Raw genomic sequence first — 23,266 nt, forward strand, 5'->3', positions numbered from 1 at the left:
CAGATTCTGGTGGGAGAGTACAGAGGCACAACGTCTATGTTGCTTGAACTCCAGTGTGAAGTTTCCACAGTTACTGATGATTGGGTTTCTCATCTCATCTGCTGGTGTTGGTCCACTGTGTTCATCAAACCCAAAGTCAACACAGCCACCTACCGGGAAATTTGAGAGCCCTTCTTGTTTCCTTGTGCTTACAAGCTTTACAGACGTGTTGATTTGATTTTCCAGCAGGACGTGGTACCTTCGCACACTGCGAAAGGTACCAAAAGCCGGTTTATTGACCATTATGTTCCTGTGCGTGATTGAGCAGCAAACTCACCTGATCATAACCCCACAGGGAGTTGATGGAGTATTTTTTTTTTTAAGAAAATGATAAAGAGACTTTAGAGACAGCAATGTAGACAAGCTGTAGGTTCCTTTTAAAGCAACCTGAACAAACGAGGACACCCAGATGGATGCCACTTTTCTGAAGGCTGAACATTTGGGGAAAATGTCCTTTTTCATCTTCCTTATGTACTTTTGGAATTTTCTGAGAAACTGGATTTTGGGGTTTTTATGAGCTGGAAACCGTAGTCATCAAAATGAATGGAAATGGACGCCTGAAATACATCACTCGGTACGTAATGAATGCATTCAATGCAGTAGCTTAATAATTCAAAGTCCACTGCAGAAATAAATGAACTCTTTCATCATATTCAAATAATTGCACCTGTAATTAAGGCCTTCATTTTAATACACCACCACAAACGTACTAATTGCCAGCTGGTGTTTGCGGGCGTGTTTGTTTAAACGAAGGTCAGTGAAAATGTGTACATGAGCCAACCTCACCATCACTCACGAGGTAATGCAGCATGTTGCCCAGGGGGGAAATTGAGCCCTCTCTAACCGACCGTCTGATGCCCACGACCCTCTGCTTTCCGTGTCTCCAGATGAAATAAACAATGCCCCAAACATTATTGCAAAGGGACCCTCAGACAAGCGTTTCCTAGCCCTAATGCATCCACCTAAGGACAACATACCTGTAAAAATTCAATATTTGAATCTGGCTCAAAGGATGCATTTTTTGAAAGATGCTCCCTAACAACCCCTCCCTTTAGACGTGTCTCTGGAGGCGTTGGCTGCTCTTTGCTTTGCCACAGCCAGACAACCCTAACACTAACACGGAGGCCCCGGAGAATGAAGTACAGCAGATTTTCCATGAGTGCGTCGATCATGCTGGCGTGTTGGGCTTGTGATGAGAGGTCAGCTACAGTGCAAGCTTTCTTACAACCCAGTTGAGAGTTGTTTGCCTCTGTGGTCATGGTGGTGGCTGGATCTCTCTTAGCGTGGTGGTGCAACACAAGCACAGAGTAAAATGTGCACCGAAGCATCAGTGTCTTTCTGAAACCAGACGTGCTGAAGGATTCCTCTGATTTACCTCATTTATGTTTGGTCTTTACTTACACAGATATGGATGCTTAGTTTAGCGTGAGCAGGTTAATCTTGCACTGTGTATGGTGTAAATCAATATCAGTCGCAAGCCTAACAGGGACTCTGTAAGCATTTTGACCTCACTGCTAATATTTGAGATATGAAATGGGATTTTTAGACTTTAAGCTTCTTTTTTTAAAATCTGAATGTCTGATCTGAATGCAAATTAAAAGATATTTATTTAAAATTCTGTAAAGTGTAGGAAAAAAAAAAGCCCCTTCACTAATTTCTTATTCACACCAACTGAGGCACGCCTCATATACCCTGATAGGAAGATTAGGAATTTCAAAGCAGAACCAGTAACTTTCAGAAAAAAATGTGTTTGTGTAGCGGCGTAACTAAAGATGCAACAATCAGACTTTTCCCGGCTGATAGTGATTTTTGTTTTTTTTTGCAGGATCCAGTTTTAAATCCAACAGAAGATGAACATGTTGCAAAGATATTCAATAGTTGTTGATATTCCAAAGTTTATTTGACATTTAGGTATCAGAGCTTCTAACACCTATCAGTTATTTTATCCAACCATAAATATTGGGAGTTATTTGTTTTTATGCATTTAATTATTAAAAAATAGACAGATTTGTCTATTATTTACAAAAACAGTCGGGGAAGTGGTCGATCCTAGACTTTGGCAAGTGAATTGGTGTAACTTTAATTGTAACCTAAAAAGTAAGAAATTGTTTTTATAGAGTACATTTTCTTAATTAGTTGATGTACCTTGAGTGTAAAGAACCAATATTTTTAGCCTGGATTTTTCTTCAACTTTGGTAATTCTGTTTTCATTATTTTTCAATGCATTTCTTTATTTACTCCATATGTTTACTTATCTTTGTTTTAGACAATTGCGTTTGTATTTTGGTCATGATGATTTATATGTTTTTTACAGTCGCAATTAGTTTATTTATTTTTTTTTTTACAATTTTTAACATGTCATCATTTACCTTTTCCCAATATTTCATATTGTAGAGTTTCAATTGTCTTTCTTTTGCTCTTCATACTTTTTGCATTTATAATTTATGAATGTGATCACTTAGATGTATATTTTATACAGCGATTAGTTCTAGTTGTCCATAATCATTATTTTATTATCTTAGTTTAGAACTAATCTGTGATTTTTGCTTGTCTGCTTAGTCCTTTGTTTAAATGCATGCAAAGCACTTGAAGTTTCATTTAACTGTATGAAAAGTATTTTGAATAGTTGATGTTATTCGTTGATGTGTCCGTGATGAACCATCTGCAGTCCTGATATTGGAAAAATGTAACAATGCATGCAGTAACCTCTGTTTTAGATGAGGAATGAGAGGCGCTGCAGCATGGGAGGTGAGCTATTAATAGCGAGTAGCCCAGGGGCGCTCAGAAGTCTTTGGCTAGCCTTGAAATACTCATGCACACTTATACTGTCATATATCCATGACAGGGGGCATCGCCATGACTCACATCCATTTCCATTAGTCTTAAACTTTATTTATTCTTCTGTGCTAAAAAACAAGGCATACTGTAGCCTATGCAATTAAACCAAGCGTACGCATCAATCAGTAAATGCATCATCAGAATGCTACATGGAGAGGGAAGTCTTTGCCTTTGCATGACATTTTTTTGCAAATTTCAAGTAGTAGAGGTAAACAACATTTGGGTCTGGGTTCGCTTAGGATGGAAATTACAGCAATGCATAAAAGAAATGTCCAAGCAAAAAAACAAAAACAAACTAACAACCAACTAATAGACTAACTAAATAGATGGACAGCTAGGTGTGAAAATAAGGTTAAACTGACATTTTGTGGTGCCTTTCTACTGTCACCACACCACATGTTTGCTGCAAATACAGTGACTCAATGCAATCTGCTCAGGTTGCTTAGAAGGGAAACCTTTTACCATTTGGCATTATCTTATGCACTCAGTTTGATTGAAATTTATATATTTTAGATTAAATTGGAATGTACTCCATTTGAATCTGAGGTATGAATTTCCAGGATGTATTTTATTTGTTTACTATAATGCCTTGCAAAGATATTAAAAGGATTTTGCATTTCGTGACACTGCAACCACAGACTACAATGTATTTCTTGGGATTTCATGTCATAGACAAACGCGGAGAAGTAAATCCTTGTGTCAAGAAAATGATACATGGTTATCCAAACATTTTCCTTGGTAGAACAATTATTTGGAGCATGCCACATTTAGAGGTTAACATTTTGGCTTGGTATTTCTTGCAAACTAGCTTAAGTTGGGTGAAAGGGTCAGAACGAAATATGTATAGATCTTGCCACAGATTCTCTAATGGCTATAGGTCTGGACTAATTTAACAGTTAAATGTCTGTGCAAATTCTCAGTTATGTGGGTCATCGCAACAGCAAACAGTCTTAAATCAGAGGTTACCGGACTTTTGTTCAGTCCTTTCTGGTGGCTCACAGCTGAGCCTCCAGAAGTGACAAAGACTCCTGGATAGTTGTCGAATCGTTTTCAGAAAGAACTGAGCGAACGTCCAGTTGCCTCCGATTTAAGCCTGTTTTGCTGTTAACAGCTAAATATGGTTTGATCTAAACCACTGAAGAGCTCACCGCACATTTATGGTTGTTCTGCATGAAAGTGGACCGCCACCTTGGTTTCAAATCTTTTGAATGATTTTTTTTTTCCTGGATTATGTTGTATTTTGCACCTGCCATTTTCTCATAAACTCTGATTAGCCTCACCATTCCTACCAAAGAAAAGCATCTATAAAGATATTGCTGCCATTACCATGTTTTATAGTTGGTGCTTTCAGGGTGACGCATGGTGTTAATTTTTCACAAAGTTCTCCTCGTAGCAGTTCACATTCTGTTACATGATTGTTGCATCCCTTTAATGGCTTGTGAAAAACTGCAACTTGAACTTGTCATGACTTTTTTTTTAAACAATGGCTTTCTTCATGCCATTTTTTCATAAATATTAGATTAGCAGTTTCCTATGAAATGGTTCTCCCACCTGAGCTATGGATATCAGCAATTCCTCCAGAGCTCTTTGGTGGTTCTCTGATTGGTCTTTATGTGCAGGTTGTCTGTTTGGGTGGACTGTAATATCTTGCCAGGTTTCAAGATGCACCATGCTGTTTCTATTTTAGGATGATGGATTCGACAGTGCCCCCATGAGATGTTCAAAGCTTGGGATATTGCTTTACAACCTAGCCTTACTTATCCAGAACTTCCTTCCTGACTTGTCTGCTGCGTTCCTTGGCCTTCATGACAGTGTTTGTTCACTAATGTTCTCCAACAAAGGTGTGAGCCCTTCACAGAACAGCTGGATTTATGCTGAGGTTAAATTACAAACAAATTGTCTTATTTAGTAATCAGGTGACATCAGGAGGCAGATGGTTATAGCAGAAATTATTTATCAGTATGAGTGTAAAGGAGGATGAATACAAGTGCGCGGTATACTTATTTTTGTAAAAAGAAAAATGTTTAAAACATCTATCACTTTATTTCTACTTATCTCAATCATGCTCCACCCTATATTGATCCATCACAATAAAACTCAGTAATTATTGAAGTTTGTGGCAATCAGGAGGCTAATATGACAAAGATCAGGTAATATGATTACTGGCTCTGTATATAACTGGGTATGTGTTGTTGTATTTTAAATAAGCTGAATTAAATCAAGACTCCAAAGAGGAGTGCACAGTTTCTATCTGAGAGCTTCAGTCGACTATGGCAGTGTGTTGCAATTGTGTCATTTTTTTGTGTGCGTCTTGCCTTGACTGGACTTGGCAGAATATATGTTTGCATAGCTGAAACCTTGTTGGTATTTTAAGAGTGAACCTAACGGGCCCATTTTGCTTGCAGTTGTTCAATTTACTAAGGCTTGGACACAAAGCGTGGGCTTTTGGATCCATGGTGTACTTTTTTTTTTTTTTTACAGAGCTATAACCTTAAAAACACCTTAATCAAATGTATTCATTTTTGTTCCTAACCTACCTTCAGTTAGAAGGAGATGTACAAAATAAGAACGTGACATTTGTGACTGTGAATGAATTTAAAGTTAATTTTGTCTTTTAAATGGATCCTGCTCCCGTAAAGGTCGTATTATGACTCAGTATAGTAATTACAGCACCAACAAATGTTGAACAAAATCAGAAAATGTACTCCACACAGCGCAATAGAGCTTTGTGTATATGACTTGTAAATCATAAGCACTGTCTGTATCATTTATGTCAAAGGAAATTGAATTTCTTGCTCTGAAGCACATACTTCATAATAATCCACGGCAGAAAATCTACAATACAGGTAATTGAAAATATATCAGTGGCTTCTTTGAAGAGTATTTTATGAGCTTGTTTAATCAGAGGCTATGCTGTGCCTGCAAAAGTCTGGTCCAGAATGATACGGCTATAACAGCGCAGATGTAATTCATCACATCTTTTTTTGGGGGGCCCTTTTTGTAGCTGACAAGACTGCTGCTATGAAAAAAAAAAGTACATCACAAATCCATTGTGTCTCTTTTTATAGGACATAAAAGTGAGTCTTAAAACCGAATTTTCAAACTGAGATATGAGAGGGAGCAACGACTAATGTCTGTGCTTTGATCGAGCCATTTTGAGTAGGGTAGCAAATTTGATGTAGATTCTTTGGGATAGGTTGATACTTCCCGTCCGCCAGCAAACTGTAGCATGGCTTTTAAAATATTAAATATAAAACCAAAACTGGTAAAAAGACTTAAATGTTGAGGATTATTTGAAATTTTAGGCCATGTCCCAACACTAGAATATCAAACCTACCAAACAATGACACCACAAGTGCCTCTCAGTTAATTAGACCAATGATAAGTTAATTTATTTCAGTACTTCAGCTTAAAAAGGGGAAACATCTATAGACTTAGTATGGACAGAGTGCATAGACGGATTTATTCTTGTAATTTTGATGATCATGGTTTACAGCTAATGAAAACCTAAAGTTTTTTTTTTGTTAGGAAATTAGAACAATAAAAAAATTCCCAAATAAAAAAAATATTTTAAAACAGAATCGTAACCCAACTGGAAACTTTGTCCAGGCTCTGTACAGTATATGCACCCAGTACTTAGCGTGGGCGCTTTCCACCTGAGTTAGCGCAGCATTGCATGTAGGTGATCAGCCTTTGGCTCTGCTGAGGTATTCAAAAAAGCTTAAGGTTGCTTTCATAGTGGTCTTCAACACGCCTGCATTGTCGAGTCTGGTTTTTCTCATCTTCTGTTTGAGAATACTACATAGCTTCCCTACGGGTTTAGGTCAGGTGAGTTTGGTGGCCAATCAAGCACAGTGATACTAGGGTCATTAAACTGCCAAACCATGGCAGAGTAGGCGGATTCAGTGGGGAAAATGAAGTCATAAAATGCTCTAAATATTTCTGGGCAGATGCTGCACTGACTTTGGAGTTGATAAAAGCGCAGATGACATGGCACGCCAAAATCTTCGCTGACTGCAGAAACATTTACTTTAATCTGAAAAGAAGCTTTGGACCTGAGTAACAGTCCGGTTCTTTATTTCCTGAGCCTAGGTAAGATTCTTCTAACGCGGTTTCTGGATCAGGAGTGGACTTGCATAGGGAGAGCAACAGTTGTAGCCCGTGTCCTACAAACGTCAGTGTATGGCGGAGTTTGAAGATCTGACTCCAGCTGCAGTTCATGTCTTGTGATTCAACCCACAACTCTAGAAATGAGCTTTGCTTCAACATCCTCTCAAGGCCGCAGCTGCCCCTGGTGCTTGAGGATGTTTTTATACCGCACTTTTTCCTTCAACCTAATTTTCTTCCTTAGCAACATCCTTTGGAGCTTTTGCCTCTTTGAACTGGGTGTCAATATGTGTGTGCTGGACAGCTGTCAAGTCAGCAGTCTTCAATACAATAACATTTGTGTATTTTCCTAACGACCTGATGTAATAATCAAATTTTCTGATAAACTAAATTGTTAAAATATGTCACTCTGTGTGAAATTAATCTATATAATACCTTGAGTTTCACATGAGTTGTAATTTGTGAAATACATTAAGAGTTCCACGATATTCCAGTTGAGTGAGATGTGCCTGTATATTAATTGTAATACTCTGAACACCTTCGCCACCAAACATCCTAACCAATATCTCTGCGCTTTATGTTGCTCAGTCAATCAGCAATTTCACTAAAAAGGAGTAAAATGCCTTGCATTGATGAATCATCCGACTGCTGGTGTGTATTTGCACTCTCCCGATGCAGCAAGCATGTGAAACGGCAACCACCGCTGATTCTAATAGAGATATAAAGCTGTCATGGTGTACGGAGGCTGCAGCGCATACACAGTCGACGAGGGACTCATCCTTCCAATGTACGTCACAAGAAAGCCACCAATGTTGCCACCAGTGTATACTACGTATATGATAACTAATCATTTGTAACCATCTGTGCTGTCGGAACCCAAGGACATAACAAACAGGAAGCCGGAGAGGAAATGTCTTACCATGGCCCGCTCTCGTAAGAAAAGGCATCCTGTTGATCGCGATGGGAACGGTACCATGTTTATTGTGGAAGTGGTGGACGTGGTGGGTGGTGCTCAAACTCGAAGAAACTCGTGCCGTGCCGGTCTGGATGGGGAGCAAAGTGATCAAGGTGAACCAGAGTATCTGCCTCGAACAATAGCTCAGGCCCATGCTGAGGCTGAACTGAGACAAGCTGCTCCTGTGTCCGAGCACGGGGGCGGTCGCAAAAAGTCGTCCCATGTGTGCTAATTCCACGAAGGCCCAGGAGAGACAACTGGGCCGGGCTCTGGCCTCTGATCGTTCAGTGTGAAAACAGCAGGGCATCTCACTGGGAGGCTTGATCCATTTTCTTTTTGGGATCCTTCGCTAGATTAGTCACTCGGTTTGGTCTGGTAGAAAAATATCCTTTTTAGATGTGTGCCAAAAAAAAATTTCAAATAAAATAAATCAAAAGAAGCAATCCAAACCCAAAGCTATGTCAAGATGTTTACTAGAAAGAAAGAAACCCCCCAACAATTTCTAAATCTATCTGAAAAGCTTCCTGGAGCACATTCTTCCAAAAGTGAGCTCCAACATGCAGGGGAGATGCACATCCAAACAAAGCTTGGGAATGAATCCAACAGCCATGTTGTTCAGTCATTATATTAAGGCAGGAAAAGTGGCAGGGCAGAGATTCATGTGATAAGAATCCCGATAAGAGCCTCCATCGCCCACAGGTAGAGCTTGAGGGCAGCTGAGCCTGCCCACTAAGAAGAAGAGAGCCCCTCCACCGCAGTAGAAGATGAAACACGCTTCCGTGGGAAAATGGATCATTTCATTAAGGTAAAAAAAAAAAAAAATTAATAATAGATCTTGAGCGGATACAAAAATGAGGAGCGCAGCTACGGAAAATGACGCCAGAGCCAGAGCTTTTGTTCCCTTTAACTGGGGATTGGGGGAAAAAAAAGAAAAGACAAAAAAGAAAAAAGAATAGAGACAGGGAGGAGGAGGGGAGGGTGGGGGTTAGAAAGCAAGGGAGCAGTATCTGCAGCAGCGCGGTAAAGAAGAAAATCCTGAAAATAAATAAATAATTTGTCAGCAGACCCTCTTCCTCTCCTCGGTCCTCTCAGCGGTGCCGCAGATCCAGCGAAACGCAACCTCTGGCGCGCTCAGACATCCATCAGAATGCAGCCGCAGCAGCCTCTGCTTCAGATGGACGCAGGCTCCATCTCTCACGCTCCACCTGCTCAGACTCATGCAGCAACAACTACTGCTGCTGCATTCCCTCCGCTGCCGCCGCTGATCCTCCTTCTCCCCCCCCCCTTCCTTTCTTCCCTGTATCCTCTCCGGTTACCTTGTCCAGATCGGCTAGCTTCTGATGGAGGACATTTGAGTGGCGGCGTCTGGTCTCCGGAGGAGGAGGAGGAGGAGGAGGAGGGGAGAGGGGGGGCAGGTGATTCTCGACTCGCTGCAGAAAGAATCACGCTGATTAAAAATGAAGACTGTAATAAATCCCAGGAATGCCTGAGATTCCAGGACAGACCGGATCCCGGGGAGGAAAAAGAACCCTCGCCTCGGAGCGAAGGCGAGCTAAAGGAGCTCTTCTGAAGGCACACTGTAGTCAGGGTGCTCTGATCCAGCGAGGCACAGCATGTGCCTCTGTGTATGTTTGTGTGTGTGTGCGCGTCTGAGGAAGAGTCTGTGATCAAATGAGCGAGGAGGGTGAGGGTGGGTGAGGGATAGCGGCAGAGAGGGAGGAAGGGAGGAAGGGAGGGAGGGAGGGCGACTCAGGAAGAGACGGCGAAAGAGAAGAACAGGCAAACACTCCGGGAAATTGTGAGGCAAGTAAAATGGGTTGTGTGAATAAATACATGCTAGAGAATTCGCAGCGCGCTGGCTTGCAGGTCCTGGCGGTAACACGTAGGAATCATACTGCAGAGGAGGAGCCTGGTTTAGGTGAAGCTGTCAAAGCTGCTCCACAGAGAACACGGGCGGATTGGCACGGCGTTAAAGAGCCCAAAGCTACAACAGGTAGAAAACGAAAGAGGGACGCAAATATGCTCGTCGAGAAAAAAAAAACGACGTTGGACCGAGGGGAGTCAAGAGGCTGTGCCGTGCAATCTGAGCAGAGCGGCATCAAAATTTAATCTAAGACCTGTCTGTTCGCAGCAGTGCATTGCCGGGCTCCCAATCTATTTGCTCAAAATCCCTCCTCCTACATCTGTATACCAGTCACCCCTCTTGTTTGCTCAGAAGCTCTCATGCCGCTTAACCATGCGGGACTCGTTCACGGCCGCGGCTGATCCGTGGGGGTCAGGGCCACTCCGGCCACGTCCGAGCTGCTCACGGAGAGAACGTGGCGCCCTGGGACCATCGGGTGCGTTACGAGAAGAAGTTCGGACAGCGGTGAGGAGAAGAGGGGCGAAGCACACGGGGGGAGGAAGACGTTGGGGATAGGGAGGCTGCAGCCGTATCAGCCGAATCGCGGTCGATAGAGATATCAGCCGGGATTGCCTGGTCGGTTGAAAGGACACGCATGGAAACAGGAGGACAGAGGCGAGCCGTGCAGCACCACCTTCTCACGGTGACAAGAAGCCGACACAGGCCATTACTCAAGAGGAGGAGGAGGAGGAGGGAGTGCTGCGTGTGGTGGAGCGGGGCTGATTGAACCAAAGGAACCGAGGGGAGAGAGAGAGACGCGCACGACGCTGTGGAATTGCAAGTGGCTGAACGGAGCGCAGACATTCATCTGCGGGTATTGTGGACATAAATAAACTGATGGGGCTTGTGGATTTGCTTCCCTTTCCCCCCCCCATCTGAGTCAGAGGGAGATTTAGATCCTTTATGTGTTGCCTTCGCCTTGTACTCCTCGGCAAACCGTAATGCGCGCCGGTTCTCGCAAACAGACACCAGTGATGATGCACCGCCTGGTGACAAAACATACGGACAGCTCATTTACAAGTGCCCACAGAAATGTAGGTTTCACTCCCCTTCGCAACACGTCTGGTCAGTTTCTCGCCGCACACATTGCAAGATACACAGCCAGGTCATTTGCTCGGTAACTTTACCTTTTAGTCCTTCCGCACTTCTGCAGTTTTGGTTGTTTTAATGCTAAGTTTACAGAAGCGAGACGATCCATAGCAACCATGCACCAATTTATTTCTATAATCTACAAATAGTCTACTGTAACCAAATTATAAGTTGTAGTATCATGCCTCCGGTAATTGGTAACAACCCAAGGGTCAGAGGTCCACACACTCAAAGAAATCATGGAACATTTGCCCATAAATTAGGTTGTGTGCACAGGGAAGGAGTATTGAACATGCGATGCCGCAAAAAAAGGCACAAAAAAAGCCAAGAAACTAGCTGAAATCTGACCAAAATGAATTCACAAAGCCTCTCCCTGTCAGAGCCCTTTAACGTCAGCGTCGTTGGCTAATAATATGCTTTCTCGTTTTCAAGGTATTGGGCAAAAAGCAACTTATGATGGATGCCAGCGAAGAGATCTCTCAAGACCTCCACAACCTTACACTTGCAGAACATAATGGTTACGCTGGTGAAAGGCGTTTTTTTTTTTTCTTCTCTAAATTTCGGAATGTTCCAGGGAGCATAATTGGAGCTGGAAGTAAAAAAAAAACAAAAAACATTTCACCGTAAACCAGCCATGATTTGCTGCACCTTGCAGTATTTCTGAAAAAAAAAAAAAAAATCAGAAGAGTTGGAGCCCTCGCAGAGAGCTTCAGAAAGACTTGGATCCATTTCCCCCCCTCAAAAACAGTAAGTAATGCACTCAACTCCAATTTCCTCTGTCTACTCACTCTGCGGGGCTCCGCTGCAGAAGGAAAAGCATGCTTCAGCTTGTTTATAGTTTACATTTGGACAAGCCAAAGAGATGCTGGGAGAATAGAGTCTGGTCAGATGAGCCCAAAATTGAGCTCTTTGGATGTCATAGCACACACAACATGTTTAGAGCAGAAATGGCACTGCACACCAAAAATCATCATCCCAACAGCGGAGTTTGGAGGTGGTAATATCATGGTGTGGGGGGTGTCTTTTAGCACACAGCACTGGTAGACTTCATATCACAGAGGTACGGATGAATGGGAAGAGCCTGGAGGGAAAACAAGGGTGGATTGTCCAACAGCAGGAGAATGACCCCCCCCCCCCCCCCCACACACACACACACACACACACCCACACCCCCACACACCCACACACACACACACACGCACCACCATCAAAACTCCCTGTTAGTTACAGAGAAAGAAAATAAAGCTCCAATATGAAGTTCTTATGTATGGGTTGTGAGCATGAGTTAAAAATAAAAAAGATTTGACTCAATGAAAAGTAAAGGAATCTCAGCAAAACCCCATAAAGCCTTTTTCGCTTTAAATACCTAATGATGTTGTTTTTGTTTTTTTGCTGATTTGTATTAGTTTGTCCTATATGCAGATGTTGGCTACTTATGGAATATTTTGTGATATTTCCGGCCTTTCTACTGTATTCTGACATTTGCTGTTTTATTATTATTTTATGGGAATTGTCAGCACTTTTTACTTAAAGGATCGTGTATATTATGTTTTTTTTATTTGTCTAATTATTTAGGTTATATTAATATTCCTAAATGTTTTTTGAAATGTATAATATTGTCAGCTACTCAAAGAGGGACCAGGAATCCCTAAAACATTTAATGTTTATGGCGCTGCTTTGGAACTTTAATTTACTTCTTTTAGCATTCTTCGACTTCAACAGTTTTATTATCTCTGTTCAATTATATGTCTGACGAATTTTCTCAGTATTATTAACTTAAAATGTACCCAACAGATAAGCTTCTTTCACATCCTTTCTTGATGAAGATGGGGGGGGGGGGGGGGGGGGGGGGAGACCAAATATTTAAAATAAATTCATCTTCTACTGCAGTAGCATTATTTCACAGAAAAATACAATCTTCAGTTTGAGTATGTTTATTTAGGTGACAAAAAAAATCCTACTCTAATTAAATCAATGGTGTCAAAGTGACACCCCAAGCACCTCTCATATGATAATTGTTATAGAAAAATCAGATTTGTGTATCTATTTTAAGTCAGAGTATCCAAGACCTTTTAATTTCTAATACATGGCTTCTTTTTTTCCAGGGGTATAAATATGTTGTAAAAAAAAAAGAGTCTTGATTTATTGAATGGCCAGTGGCACTAAGCTGGACGAATTAATCTTGTCTCTACCAATAGTAGGGCAAATGTTAGGGGAGGTAAAGAAAAAAAAAACATCTCTAAGGCTCATTGTTGGAGAGCTGCAACAAAGAGTATCATCTGGGGTCATGAAGTCTTAAAAACAGCCTCTATAACCCAACCGGCTATTTGGGACACATGCCAGGACAAAGCCTTTTCTATATGATGATGTGAAATATATAAACATGGATGTGGAGTTTGCTAAAATCTAATGGGATTTGAGCTTTTCAGCAGCGCCAAGGTGGGTTTGGTGTTAAACAAAGGATAAATATTTCGAAAAGCACCTCATGCCCACTTTACATACAGTGGAGGATATGTGATGCTGTGGGCCCTTTTTATTTCTCAAGGCCCTGAGGACCTTGACAGAGTAGACAACGTTGTTACCTCTTGGACATACCAGGAGATTTTTGATTAAAAAAAAAACAAAAAACTGATGGGCCTCTGCCAGTAAACTGAAAATGGATCACCACTGGCTCTTCCAGAAGGAAAAGGATCCAAAAGACATGGTTAAAATAACAGAGATATGGTTCAATATTCAGAAAATGAACCCTCTTCCAATTGAAAGCTTAGTCCAAAAAGACAGAGTGAGGTGATTTATAACGTGCGTCTTGGACTGCCAGGCTGTCCAGTGCGCGATCATCTTTCTAGGCAGTGATGATATCTTGGTAGGAGCTGTCAGTGGTGAAAAGCTGTCCTTAATCAATTTATAGGCTCAAGGGTTGCTCAACATGAAGAAAGTCAGGGGAGATGGAGGAGCCTGAGACATACTAACTGCCCTTGTGTTGTCCTTGGCTATTTGATAGGGCGGGCATTCCAAGGAGCTCTCCTTATCAATGCATAGCTAAACAGACCACACAGGATGTACAGTGCATGAATACATATTTGATGAATTTATTTATAATACAATTCCAGTAAAGTTGTCTAGATTTTTAAAAAGGGTCACATTTAAACGTTTGTGACTATCAAACAAGTTTTATTGTAAAGGATAACCAGAATAAATAAAGGCTGCAGCTTTGAAGTTATGATTTCATTACATTTAATAAGGGAAAAGGGAACAACAACCAGCTTTTTTGACTGCAGAAATTTTCTAATTAAGTGACATTTGAGTTTTTTTTTTTTTAATTAAGAACTGCCTGTTTAAAGTCTGATTTATGTCTGGACTTTGACTTGGTCGCTCTATTCTCTTTATTTTGCTTTACTTATGAGTTATTCAGAGGTGAAGTTGCTGATGTGCTTCAGATCATTGTGCTGCAGCATAATCTAAGATGAGTTCAAAGCGCTCTCTTTGTACTTGAAGGTGGATTGTCCACATTTAGAGCTGGAAATTCAACAAGAACACCCGCTAAAGTCAGGATTATGGCTGAAAGTCAACGCTTACTGAGCCACCATGACGTTTTTATTCAATATGGCTGCCATGAATGTAGATTGCACTGCAGATGGCTGTATTCAACAATTTAATAGATTTTTTTTTTTAAGGTTTGTATATCTTTAGAACAGATGCACACTGTACAATAGCTGTTTGTGACCATTCATTTGTATTTTGAACAGTTGTTGTTTTCAAACCTTGCTCCCACCTGCTAGCTCCAAACCAGGATGCAGCATAAAGTCACAAACTGCTGACCTTCTTTAGGATTAACACTAGAATAACACTAGAGCGTGGTATTTGAGGTTTTTGTGAATCACAACAATTCGTCGGGGCGCTCAAGCAGCCCAGTAGGAACGGTCACCACTGTTCCTCATCTTCTTCTTTTGAGGATACAGCTCTCACTGTGGTTTCATGAAGTCATAAAGCCTTAGAAATGGCTTTGTTACCACCTGAGAGATGTCACTGACTTTGTTCCTTATCTGTTCTTGAAATTCTTTAGATCCAGGCTTAACGTGTTGCTTTTTTAGAATTATAACCCTACTTCATGCCGTCAGACAGGCAAAAATGAATTTGCCGGTAATGAGGCCTGGGCGTGTCTTATGAAAATGATATGAGCTCTCCAAAAGTGTGGTTAATAGCAGTTAATTTAAAATTTAACAGGGGGGCAATTAATTTTTCATAAAAGGCCACAATGGTTTAGAAAGCTTTAAATCAGAATTTGAAAACCACAATTTGTATTCACTCTGGTCACTTTGTCTGAAATGACAATTTGTTTGATCTGAAACCTTCAAAAGTGACAACAGAGCAAACACAGAAGATATATTTGAGGCCAAATCATTTTCCAAGACACTGTATCTACTCCGCATCTTCCATTTCTGCAGGATCATCCAAATAAGTTGCATTTTTATACCTTTCAACAAAATGTTTTTTACTTGGATTTACTGAATTAGTCCTTTTTGTCATAGTAATCAATATATATATATATATATATATATATATATATATATATATATATATATATATATATATACACACACATACATGCATACACATACATACATACATACACATACATGCATACACATACATACATACACATACATACATAAATGAGGGGCTTTAAATTTCGTTGTAGAAAAAGAAGCCAGGAGGTATCCCGTAAACTAGCAAGTGACATGATACGAGTAGACGTGCATGGCGTTTTAAGGACTTAAGAAACCTAAATGTGCATGTTTGTTCTCAGGAGGATTGGTGAGAGGATTTTTTTTTCCGCAGACATCCAGTCTCGCCCCAGGGGGTAAAGTAGCAGGATTAATCATAGCACTTTCAGATTAATTACTCATAATGCTAGCATCCTCTGAAAGGCATGGCCTGCAGTTGTGATGTTTGGTTGATTTCATTAATCTCAAAACGACAACACCTAAAATAAACCTGGCGCAGACGGTGGAATGGAAGAGAGACAACAGGCAGTGCGATGCATGGCAGCGGCACGAGAAACCCGGCAGAATCGCAAAAAAGAATTTTGTTGCACCAGAACAAAAATAAAATCAAACCTTCATTCTTTTTTATTATTTTTCCTGAGCTGATGCTAATTGAGATTGTGGTTGCGTAACTGTAAATAAAAAAGGTACTTCGTTCTAATTAACAGAGTTGAAGTAAAGTAGAGCTTAACAACTTTCCATCTTCACTGCACATTGATTTCTCACTCTGTAAAAAAAAAATAAAAAATCAACTTGGGTGTCTTGGCATGGTGCAAGCTCTCATTTGAAGAGACATCCTTTCCAGCAGTTTGCTGCATATTGCCGGGCGGCACATGGCGCTGGCAAAAATAGACTCAATTTGCTTGTTTAGCTGAGCTTACTAGTCTCAGTGTGGTTCCTGGAAACAAAGAGCGGCAGCGATGCATACAATGCAGAGAAATGCCAACGTCAAATCATAAAGAGCCACAGTCGGCCAAATCCGAATATCCGTCATTCCAAACTGCTGTGGCTCCCGAATAATACGATCGGATAAATAAAACATGTTGCCGTAATGGAAGTCTAAACCTGAGACTGAATCTTTGCTTGGCTGAGGCCTTTCCTGCTTAATGATCTGATCAAATAAATTATACAATGAGCCAGGGAAACCATGAGCTGGAAGCTTGTCATGGAGGCAGTTTTGGTCAGTCTTAACAACCGGTTCTGCTCATTATTTAAAAAGGATGTAGAAAAAGTGGGCCTGCACATGAGATGGTTAGGTTTCCATAACTATGGCTTGTGAAATGTACATTGATTCAATCCATTTAGAATTAGTACTTGCAATGGAGAATAAAACATTTCTAATCAACTCGGTTCACTGTCAGGATCATCCATATTAACGCACAGCAAATATTTGGTTGGATACATTTGCTTCAAACACAAACTCCTAGATTGGAGGCACCGCCAATGGTTTGGTGGATCGAGAAGGTTTGGTCTGGTTCCCCCCAAAGTTTCCCAGTGATTAGTGTAATTGGTGGCACTCAACTGCTATGATTATTCCCTTTTCTTCCACATAGAAGGTGTGGGGAAAAGGGTGTACACTGGGTATGTCTTGAGATTTCAAGAGCTCAGATCTCGGGATTTTAAAATGTCCCGCTCATTGTCGTTAAAGCCTGTCTCACAAAGCTCTATTCAGCTGCCATGTCTTCATCTGCTGAAGTGAGCACAAACTATATAAGTTTTGGATACAAAGACAAGTAATTTGCGCTTGCTACACCGTTGTATTTATGTTTGAGACTTTCATTTTGAATTAAGAAATGAATTTGGTCTAACAGCATCAATACAAATGTCTTGTGTCACACACTAACATGTATCTGCCCAGCATATTAATGTCCTAGGCAAATAACCTTCCAGCATCATTTTTCCACTCATTTAATACTACAGCAGGCACATCTGATCACCTATTAATGTTTTTGGATGTTGAGAAATTCTACTGTATGAGCGTTGCGGTTCTCAGATGTCATTTATATTACACATGTGCAGCGCAGCTTCAGAAAAAAAAATGCTATTCAAGTATTGCTGCAAGAATGATAAAATTACTTAAAGGGGCCATCACAACAAATTAAAATTTTCTGAGGTTTTGGGGGTACAATGTGATTTGTTGTGCACTGATGAGGCCGTGTGAAAGTCAGAACTGAATACCAAAGGACCTGCTCCTGGGCGGTCAACTTTGTTACTTTGCTCAGGAAATGAGTTGTCTTTCTACGTAAGTCATAAGCCCCATTTACACTATCCTTTTTTAACCGATCCATGCCGAGTTTGGACCGAGCTTGGATCAGTTAACCATGCCGAGCTTGGTTCTTACAACCGTTTACACATCACACTAGCACGGTTCCTCGCCTCCTAGTGACGATTTACGGTACTACTGCTCTCTAGGATTGAAGGAGGGACTCAAGCAAATCAAAATGGCGGCGGCAGTAACATTTAGGAAGTTATGCTTGGTTATAATTGTGATACTTTGTTGTTTGCGGAGAGTCAGACAAAGACGGCAACCTTTGGTAAATTAACTCGACAGAGTCGGCTTTTGGGAAGTGGATAAGACAAACGAACGTCTAATCAGGATTTACAGATGCAGGAAACAATGACAGACGTTAAGGTTCATCACACTGGTAAGCAGAATCATCACTGGAAATCGTGTGGCATGGTGAGGAAGCTAGTATTTTTATGAATGTCAGAAATCGCGAAATTAGTCAGCTGACTGTAAGGAGATGACGCGGTCTGCTCATGCGCTCTTTGTTATTAGAGAACTGTGCCACTGAAAAACCGGACCGAGCCCACCCATTGAACTGGTCCAGATATAGCGCGGTCCGGTTGTGTCTGGCACGGTTCAGTTCAGTTTGCGTTCCATTTACACTCAATAGTTATCTAGGTTACCGAGCTCGGACCGTTCTCGGCACGGTTCAAAAAAGGGTAAATGGGGCTATATTCTTCACCATCAAGCAAACAGCCTTCCCCCCTCCCCTCCTCCCCCCATCTTATGCACCGACCGTGAGTCGTGCTAGCATGTCTGACTGCCCCACTCCAGAGCAGGAAGGCGCAGTAGCGGAAGCCCCAGGTCAGCCTCCCTGTATCAGCTCGAAGCTGTGGATCGCAAATATCCCATATTCAACCTTAAACTTACTTCACCGCAGTTACTAAAAAGGGGAGCTGATATATCCGACGGTGCTAAAAAATGCATGAAGTTTCCACTTACTCCAGAAGGACGAGATAATCACTGAAGAGTGGCTGAATTTAATTTATGGGGACTTTACTGAAGATGCAATTCAAGTCGGAGTTTTCAAACAAACATATTTAAAAAAAAAAAAAAAAAAAAAACCTTCTGTACCAACACGGAAGGTGGCGACAACAACACTCTGATTCTAATGTCATATGTAAGGTGTGTTTGAAACTGAAAAATACTGTTGACCATCTGCCAGCTGCATGGTTTTCCTGTCGCTGCCCCTGAGAGCGAGCTCTCCTGTGGTCAGTGCCAGCAGTCACCATGGTGGAGCGCTGGCAGCCAGCTGCATGACATTTATGTGTTGCTGCTATGCTGGCAGCGAGTTCTCCGCTGTGGTACTGTGGTGAAGAACTGGATCCCTGCTGCATAAGTGCCACTGCAGCGAGCTTCCCACCACAGTGTATGTGGCTTTTTATTTCAGTCCCACTGTGGTGAATCGCGTCGCCAGTTTGAAGCCTTTGGTCAGCTTGGCCTCGCCTGTCTGACATTCTGCAACAAAAACACGTCCACCTGCCATAATTATGATTGGTAACGGAGTGTTGCACCGAGAAGGGAGGTGTGGATGAGGTGTTGGGGGGCGTGATGGACCGGTTTTCCAAATATGGTTGTAGCCAATCAGTGAAGTCACCTAGGTAGAGCTGCATATCATTACTGCAACCAACCCTACTGAGGAGGAACATTTGGCCTGACAAAATTACAAGTTGATGATATTTTTTAAATCAAATTCATATATCAACTATATGAAATGATTTATACGGTGTTGTCATGGCACCTTTAATACAACATAATTGTTTGCGCTTTCACTCACCTCAGGTTTACGGGTGCTTAATACTGAAACTGATGGCATGATTAACTTGGCTTAATTTTAACTGATTTATTCGGCATATAATTATCTAAACTCTTGGGAAATTATTAGGCATTTCATAAGCTTCATACACTGGTACGATGATTGGTAGGCAACTTGGAATAAAGTACTTGCCCAGGGGGACATCGACATAGATGAAATAGACTTTTGACATTCTATTGAAGCTTTTTTTATATAACTAACTTCAACTACGTTATGGAAATTTTAAATCTCAATTTGTTTTGTAGATTCTTTTTTGTACTGTGCAAGTAGCTATTCTAGGCATCTATACTTTGGCTAATTTCTGCTATTTTCTAAAGATTTAAGAGTAAGAGTGCTTAAAAAATGGCTTTGAAGATTACAGTGACACATCATAGAAAGGAAAATAATATTTTAACTTGTTCTTATGCAACATCATACGTTCTATTAACGGGTGGGAGGGGGGGGCATTTTTGTTTTGTTAGTTATGCTGCAGGGATTTGCAGAGATTTGATCACTGAAATGACACTTAAATCCAACAGGTTCAAATCCGTACTTCATATTTGTTGGCAAACAAAAGACATGTGAACGATCTTGTTTTTTTCATTGTTTCTATCCTTTTAGCATCAAGATACTCGAGGGAAACGGAGGCAAACACTGAAATTCTTCTCTTTTGTTGCTCACACTGCTGATTTAACATTCAAACCTTGAGCTGCATCTGAATTCTCTGCTTCGCTCACCCTGACATTTTGAATCATCATTGACTGCTGTAGTGCTGCACAACTGAATTTTTCACACCTTTCACATGTGATTCATTGAATTGTCAGGCAATGAAGAGCCATGACATGCGGCAACAGGACGTGCAACAGTGAAGACTCTGACTAAAACCCCAAAATGTACACTTATTGCAATGGATGGTAAAGATGAAGTTTTTGATACGATGTCAGTATTTAGTTGTCACACCTTTATACACACTTCAGCTCAGCTCTTAACATTAATTAACACCAGAATACATGTGAGTGGCCTGTAAACGAGCGAAGAGGCAAAAACCAAAACTGGTGATGATTTTCTAATGAAACATCTATTCTCAGCTTTCCTGGAACACCAGCAGAAAGGGAGGAGCAGACGTTTCTGAGAAACTTCAGTTGAGAACCACATGGTCTGAATATATTTCCCCTTGCGTTTAGATTTCTGGCAGCATATGGCAGACCTTTGGGAAATTGTGTTTATTCAAAACACAAAATGTTGTTCTGATACAGGAAAAGAGCCCAGATACACCACTTACACTTTAGAAAATATCCAGAGGTGCGTCTCATAGGTTTACCACTTTAATCTTAACGGATTTCTGGCATTTTTTTTTTGTCACAAATCTCTGACTTCATAAGTAAGAAAACCTTTGAGTTTTTACGGATAACCTTTAACTGATTTTTTAATTTCTTACAAATGCCTGACTTTACAATGTCAGAGAATATCGTAGCTTTAATGTTGTACATTTTTGTAAAAATGACCTTGTTTTTGACAAATCTATGACTTTAAAATCAGAGAACATCTAAGTTTTTTCTTGAAAATATGTGAGATTAATCTTGAAATATTTGCTTTTTTGGCAGAATTTTTAATTTATCTACAATAGCACTAATACTCCATAATGTGCCTCTTTGTCCTAATTTTGTAGTTTCAGTCTTTACAGACCTAACTTTTAAAGGTAAGTAAAGAGGCCGTTTACCTCTGCATGATTTGGACACCTACCATGCATCAGTATGTACCTGCTTGTAAATACATACCTGTTTGATTAAAAAAAAACATATTTGAAGACATTTTCCATGATTTCCCTACAGACTACTATAAACAGATATCTGACTCCAATAAGTATTTGCAATCATCTGGATGTCACTCAAGTTTGCTGAGTTGCAAGGATCTTGCCGTCTCATCGTGGCCCTTGCCCAAATGGGGTCAGAATTACAATCAATACAAATAATGTATAATAATAATGTAATATGTTGTCTTTACAAAGTAATATCCAGTTAAATCACAATATCAATAAGAGTTTTAGAGTTTTTATTATCACTTTAATTAATGGAAATATTTAACTACCATAAGAAGTAAACTGATTCATAATGACTAAGATCTTGGTATACAGGTTGGGATAAGATGGCAATTTAGGGAAAAAATGGCAAAAGGGTGAATTGAATCCTCATCAGGTCAGTATGTTCCCTGTTTAGTGAAACAACCTTTAAGTTAAGATCATACTTGGTCCCTCAATTTTTATTGGTTGCTGTGTTGAATATTTTGCCACCCTTGTTGAAGTAGTTAGATGGCGGTAAACACAACAGTGACAGAATATTGAATTCTGTTTTACATTGGTGTCTATGCCAAGCAGGGCAACCTCAATAAGAGTGGATGTAGAACATCTGTGAAGATGAATGTTTAAGTCTTACCACAGGTTCTCAATTGTATTTAGGTCTGAACTCTCATTTGAAGAGACATCCTTTCCAGCAGTTTGCTGCATACCATACAACTCTATGGTATCTCTGGCTACGTTCACACTGCAGGGAAATACAACCCAAATCTGATCTTTTCGCCCAAATGCGGACCATATCCGACTTTTTCATGGCAGTGTAAACAGCCCGGTTCCAAAATTTTCAGCCAAAACTAAAATCCGATTTTGCGCCAGAATATGTATCCCTTGCGTTGGGAGCGCATTCAGCTGGAAGAATGAATCCAGTCAACTCCGCCTCATTTCCAACCTATTAGGCGTGGAAATGAAGATGTTTTACTTATCTTAACGAAATATAAGAATTGTGTCATTACATTATTGTTCAGTTAGTGGGTTAAAACTGAAAATGTAACACTTTTTAGTGCTATCGTAAGGGATTGCTATGTCGGTTAAAACTCGATTGATCACTCAATATAACATGTTCTGAGAAAGTATTCAGCTCTGAAGTTATTTCCAAATGTGTCACGAAAATATTAGCTTTGTGTTATTTGTTTGCTGAAACCAAAAATCCACCTTCCTGAGTCCATCACAGCTTAACAACAGTTAGTTAACAACAAGTTAACAACAGTTAACTTGTTCATCTTTTTTCTTTGTCTTTTTTGGTAGCTAGACCCGCATGAATGGATCATATAAAGCGGATTTCACGTGTCATCAAATGAACACTGAATAAAGGTACAGCTAAAATTATTAGATCTAATGAGATTTTAAATTCAACCAAGAACCTTATTAAGATATTAAGCATATTAAAAAAACGAGATATGTCGCTTTTAAAAAATAGAACAATATATGAGGAGTTTAAAAATAATCAATTTCATTTTCTTAGAATGTGATGCTTAAAAATATTTAGACTTCACAATACTGGCGGTTAAAGGTTTTATTGATTTCAAGCACTCTTCCGACGCAGGGGATACACATTCTGGTGGGGCTAACTCGTTTGGCACGACACCGGTATCCGCATTTTTTTAAGCTTTTTTTTAACAACACTTTATTGATCACTTCTAGAAACAATTACATTCAGCATTACTTCCGTAAATTTGCGCAGTTGTGGGACGTCTCCTTCTGCGCATGTGGGTCACTTTGCGGTCTTGAACCATTCAGACAGCAGTATGAGGCAGTGATGGCTCAGAACTGATACGGAGGTTGCAGACTTTCTGCTGGACAGCTAGGTAAATTTAATATAACAGTGAAGTTTATTTTTTTTTTGCTGTTATGTTAGAA

General features: G+C 40.4%; 1 protein-coding gene across 11 annotated transcripts in view; it reads right to left on the reverse strand.

Annotated features, from left to right (window-relative positions):
* nrxn2a (neurexin 2a) overlaps nucleotides 1-23,266 on the reverse strand; it is a 231,587-nt gene that overhangs the window by 45,247 nt on the left and 163,074 nt on the right. Inside the window, exon 1 of one of the 11 annotated variants that reach the window (XM_012855277.3) lies at nucleotides 7,904-8,504. The exons of the other annotated variants lie outside the window; for them this stretch is intronic. Within the exon in view, the coding sequence (XP_012710731.2) occupies nucleotides 7,904-8,246 (343 nt within the window). The 5' untranslated portion in view covers nucleotides 8,247-8,504. Of the gene's footprint in view, nucleotides 1-7,903; nucleotides 8,505-23,266 lie in introns of those variants that run through there. 11 annotated transcript variants of the gene reach the window in all.

The sequence above is a fragment of the Fundulus heteroclitus genome, chromosome 11 (genome assembly GCF_011125445.2).
Source record: "Fundulus heteroclitus isolate FHET01 chromosome 11, MU-UCD_Fhet_4.1, whole genome shotgun sequence".
NCBI classification, from domain to species: Eukaryota; Metazoa; Chordata; class Actinopteri; order Cyprinodontiformes; family Fundulidae; genus Fundulus; species Fundulus heteroclitus.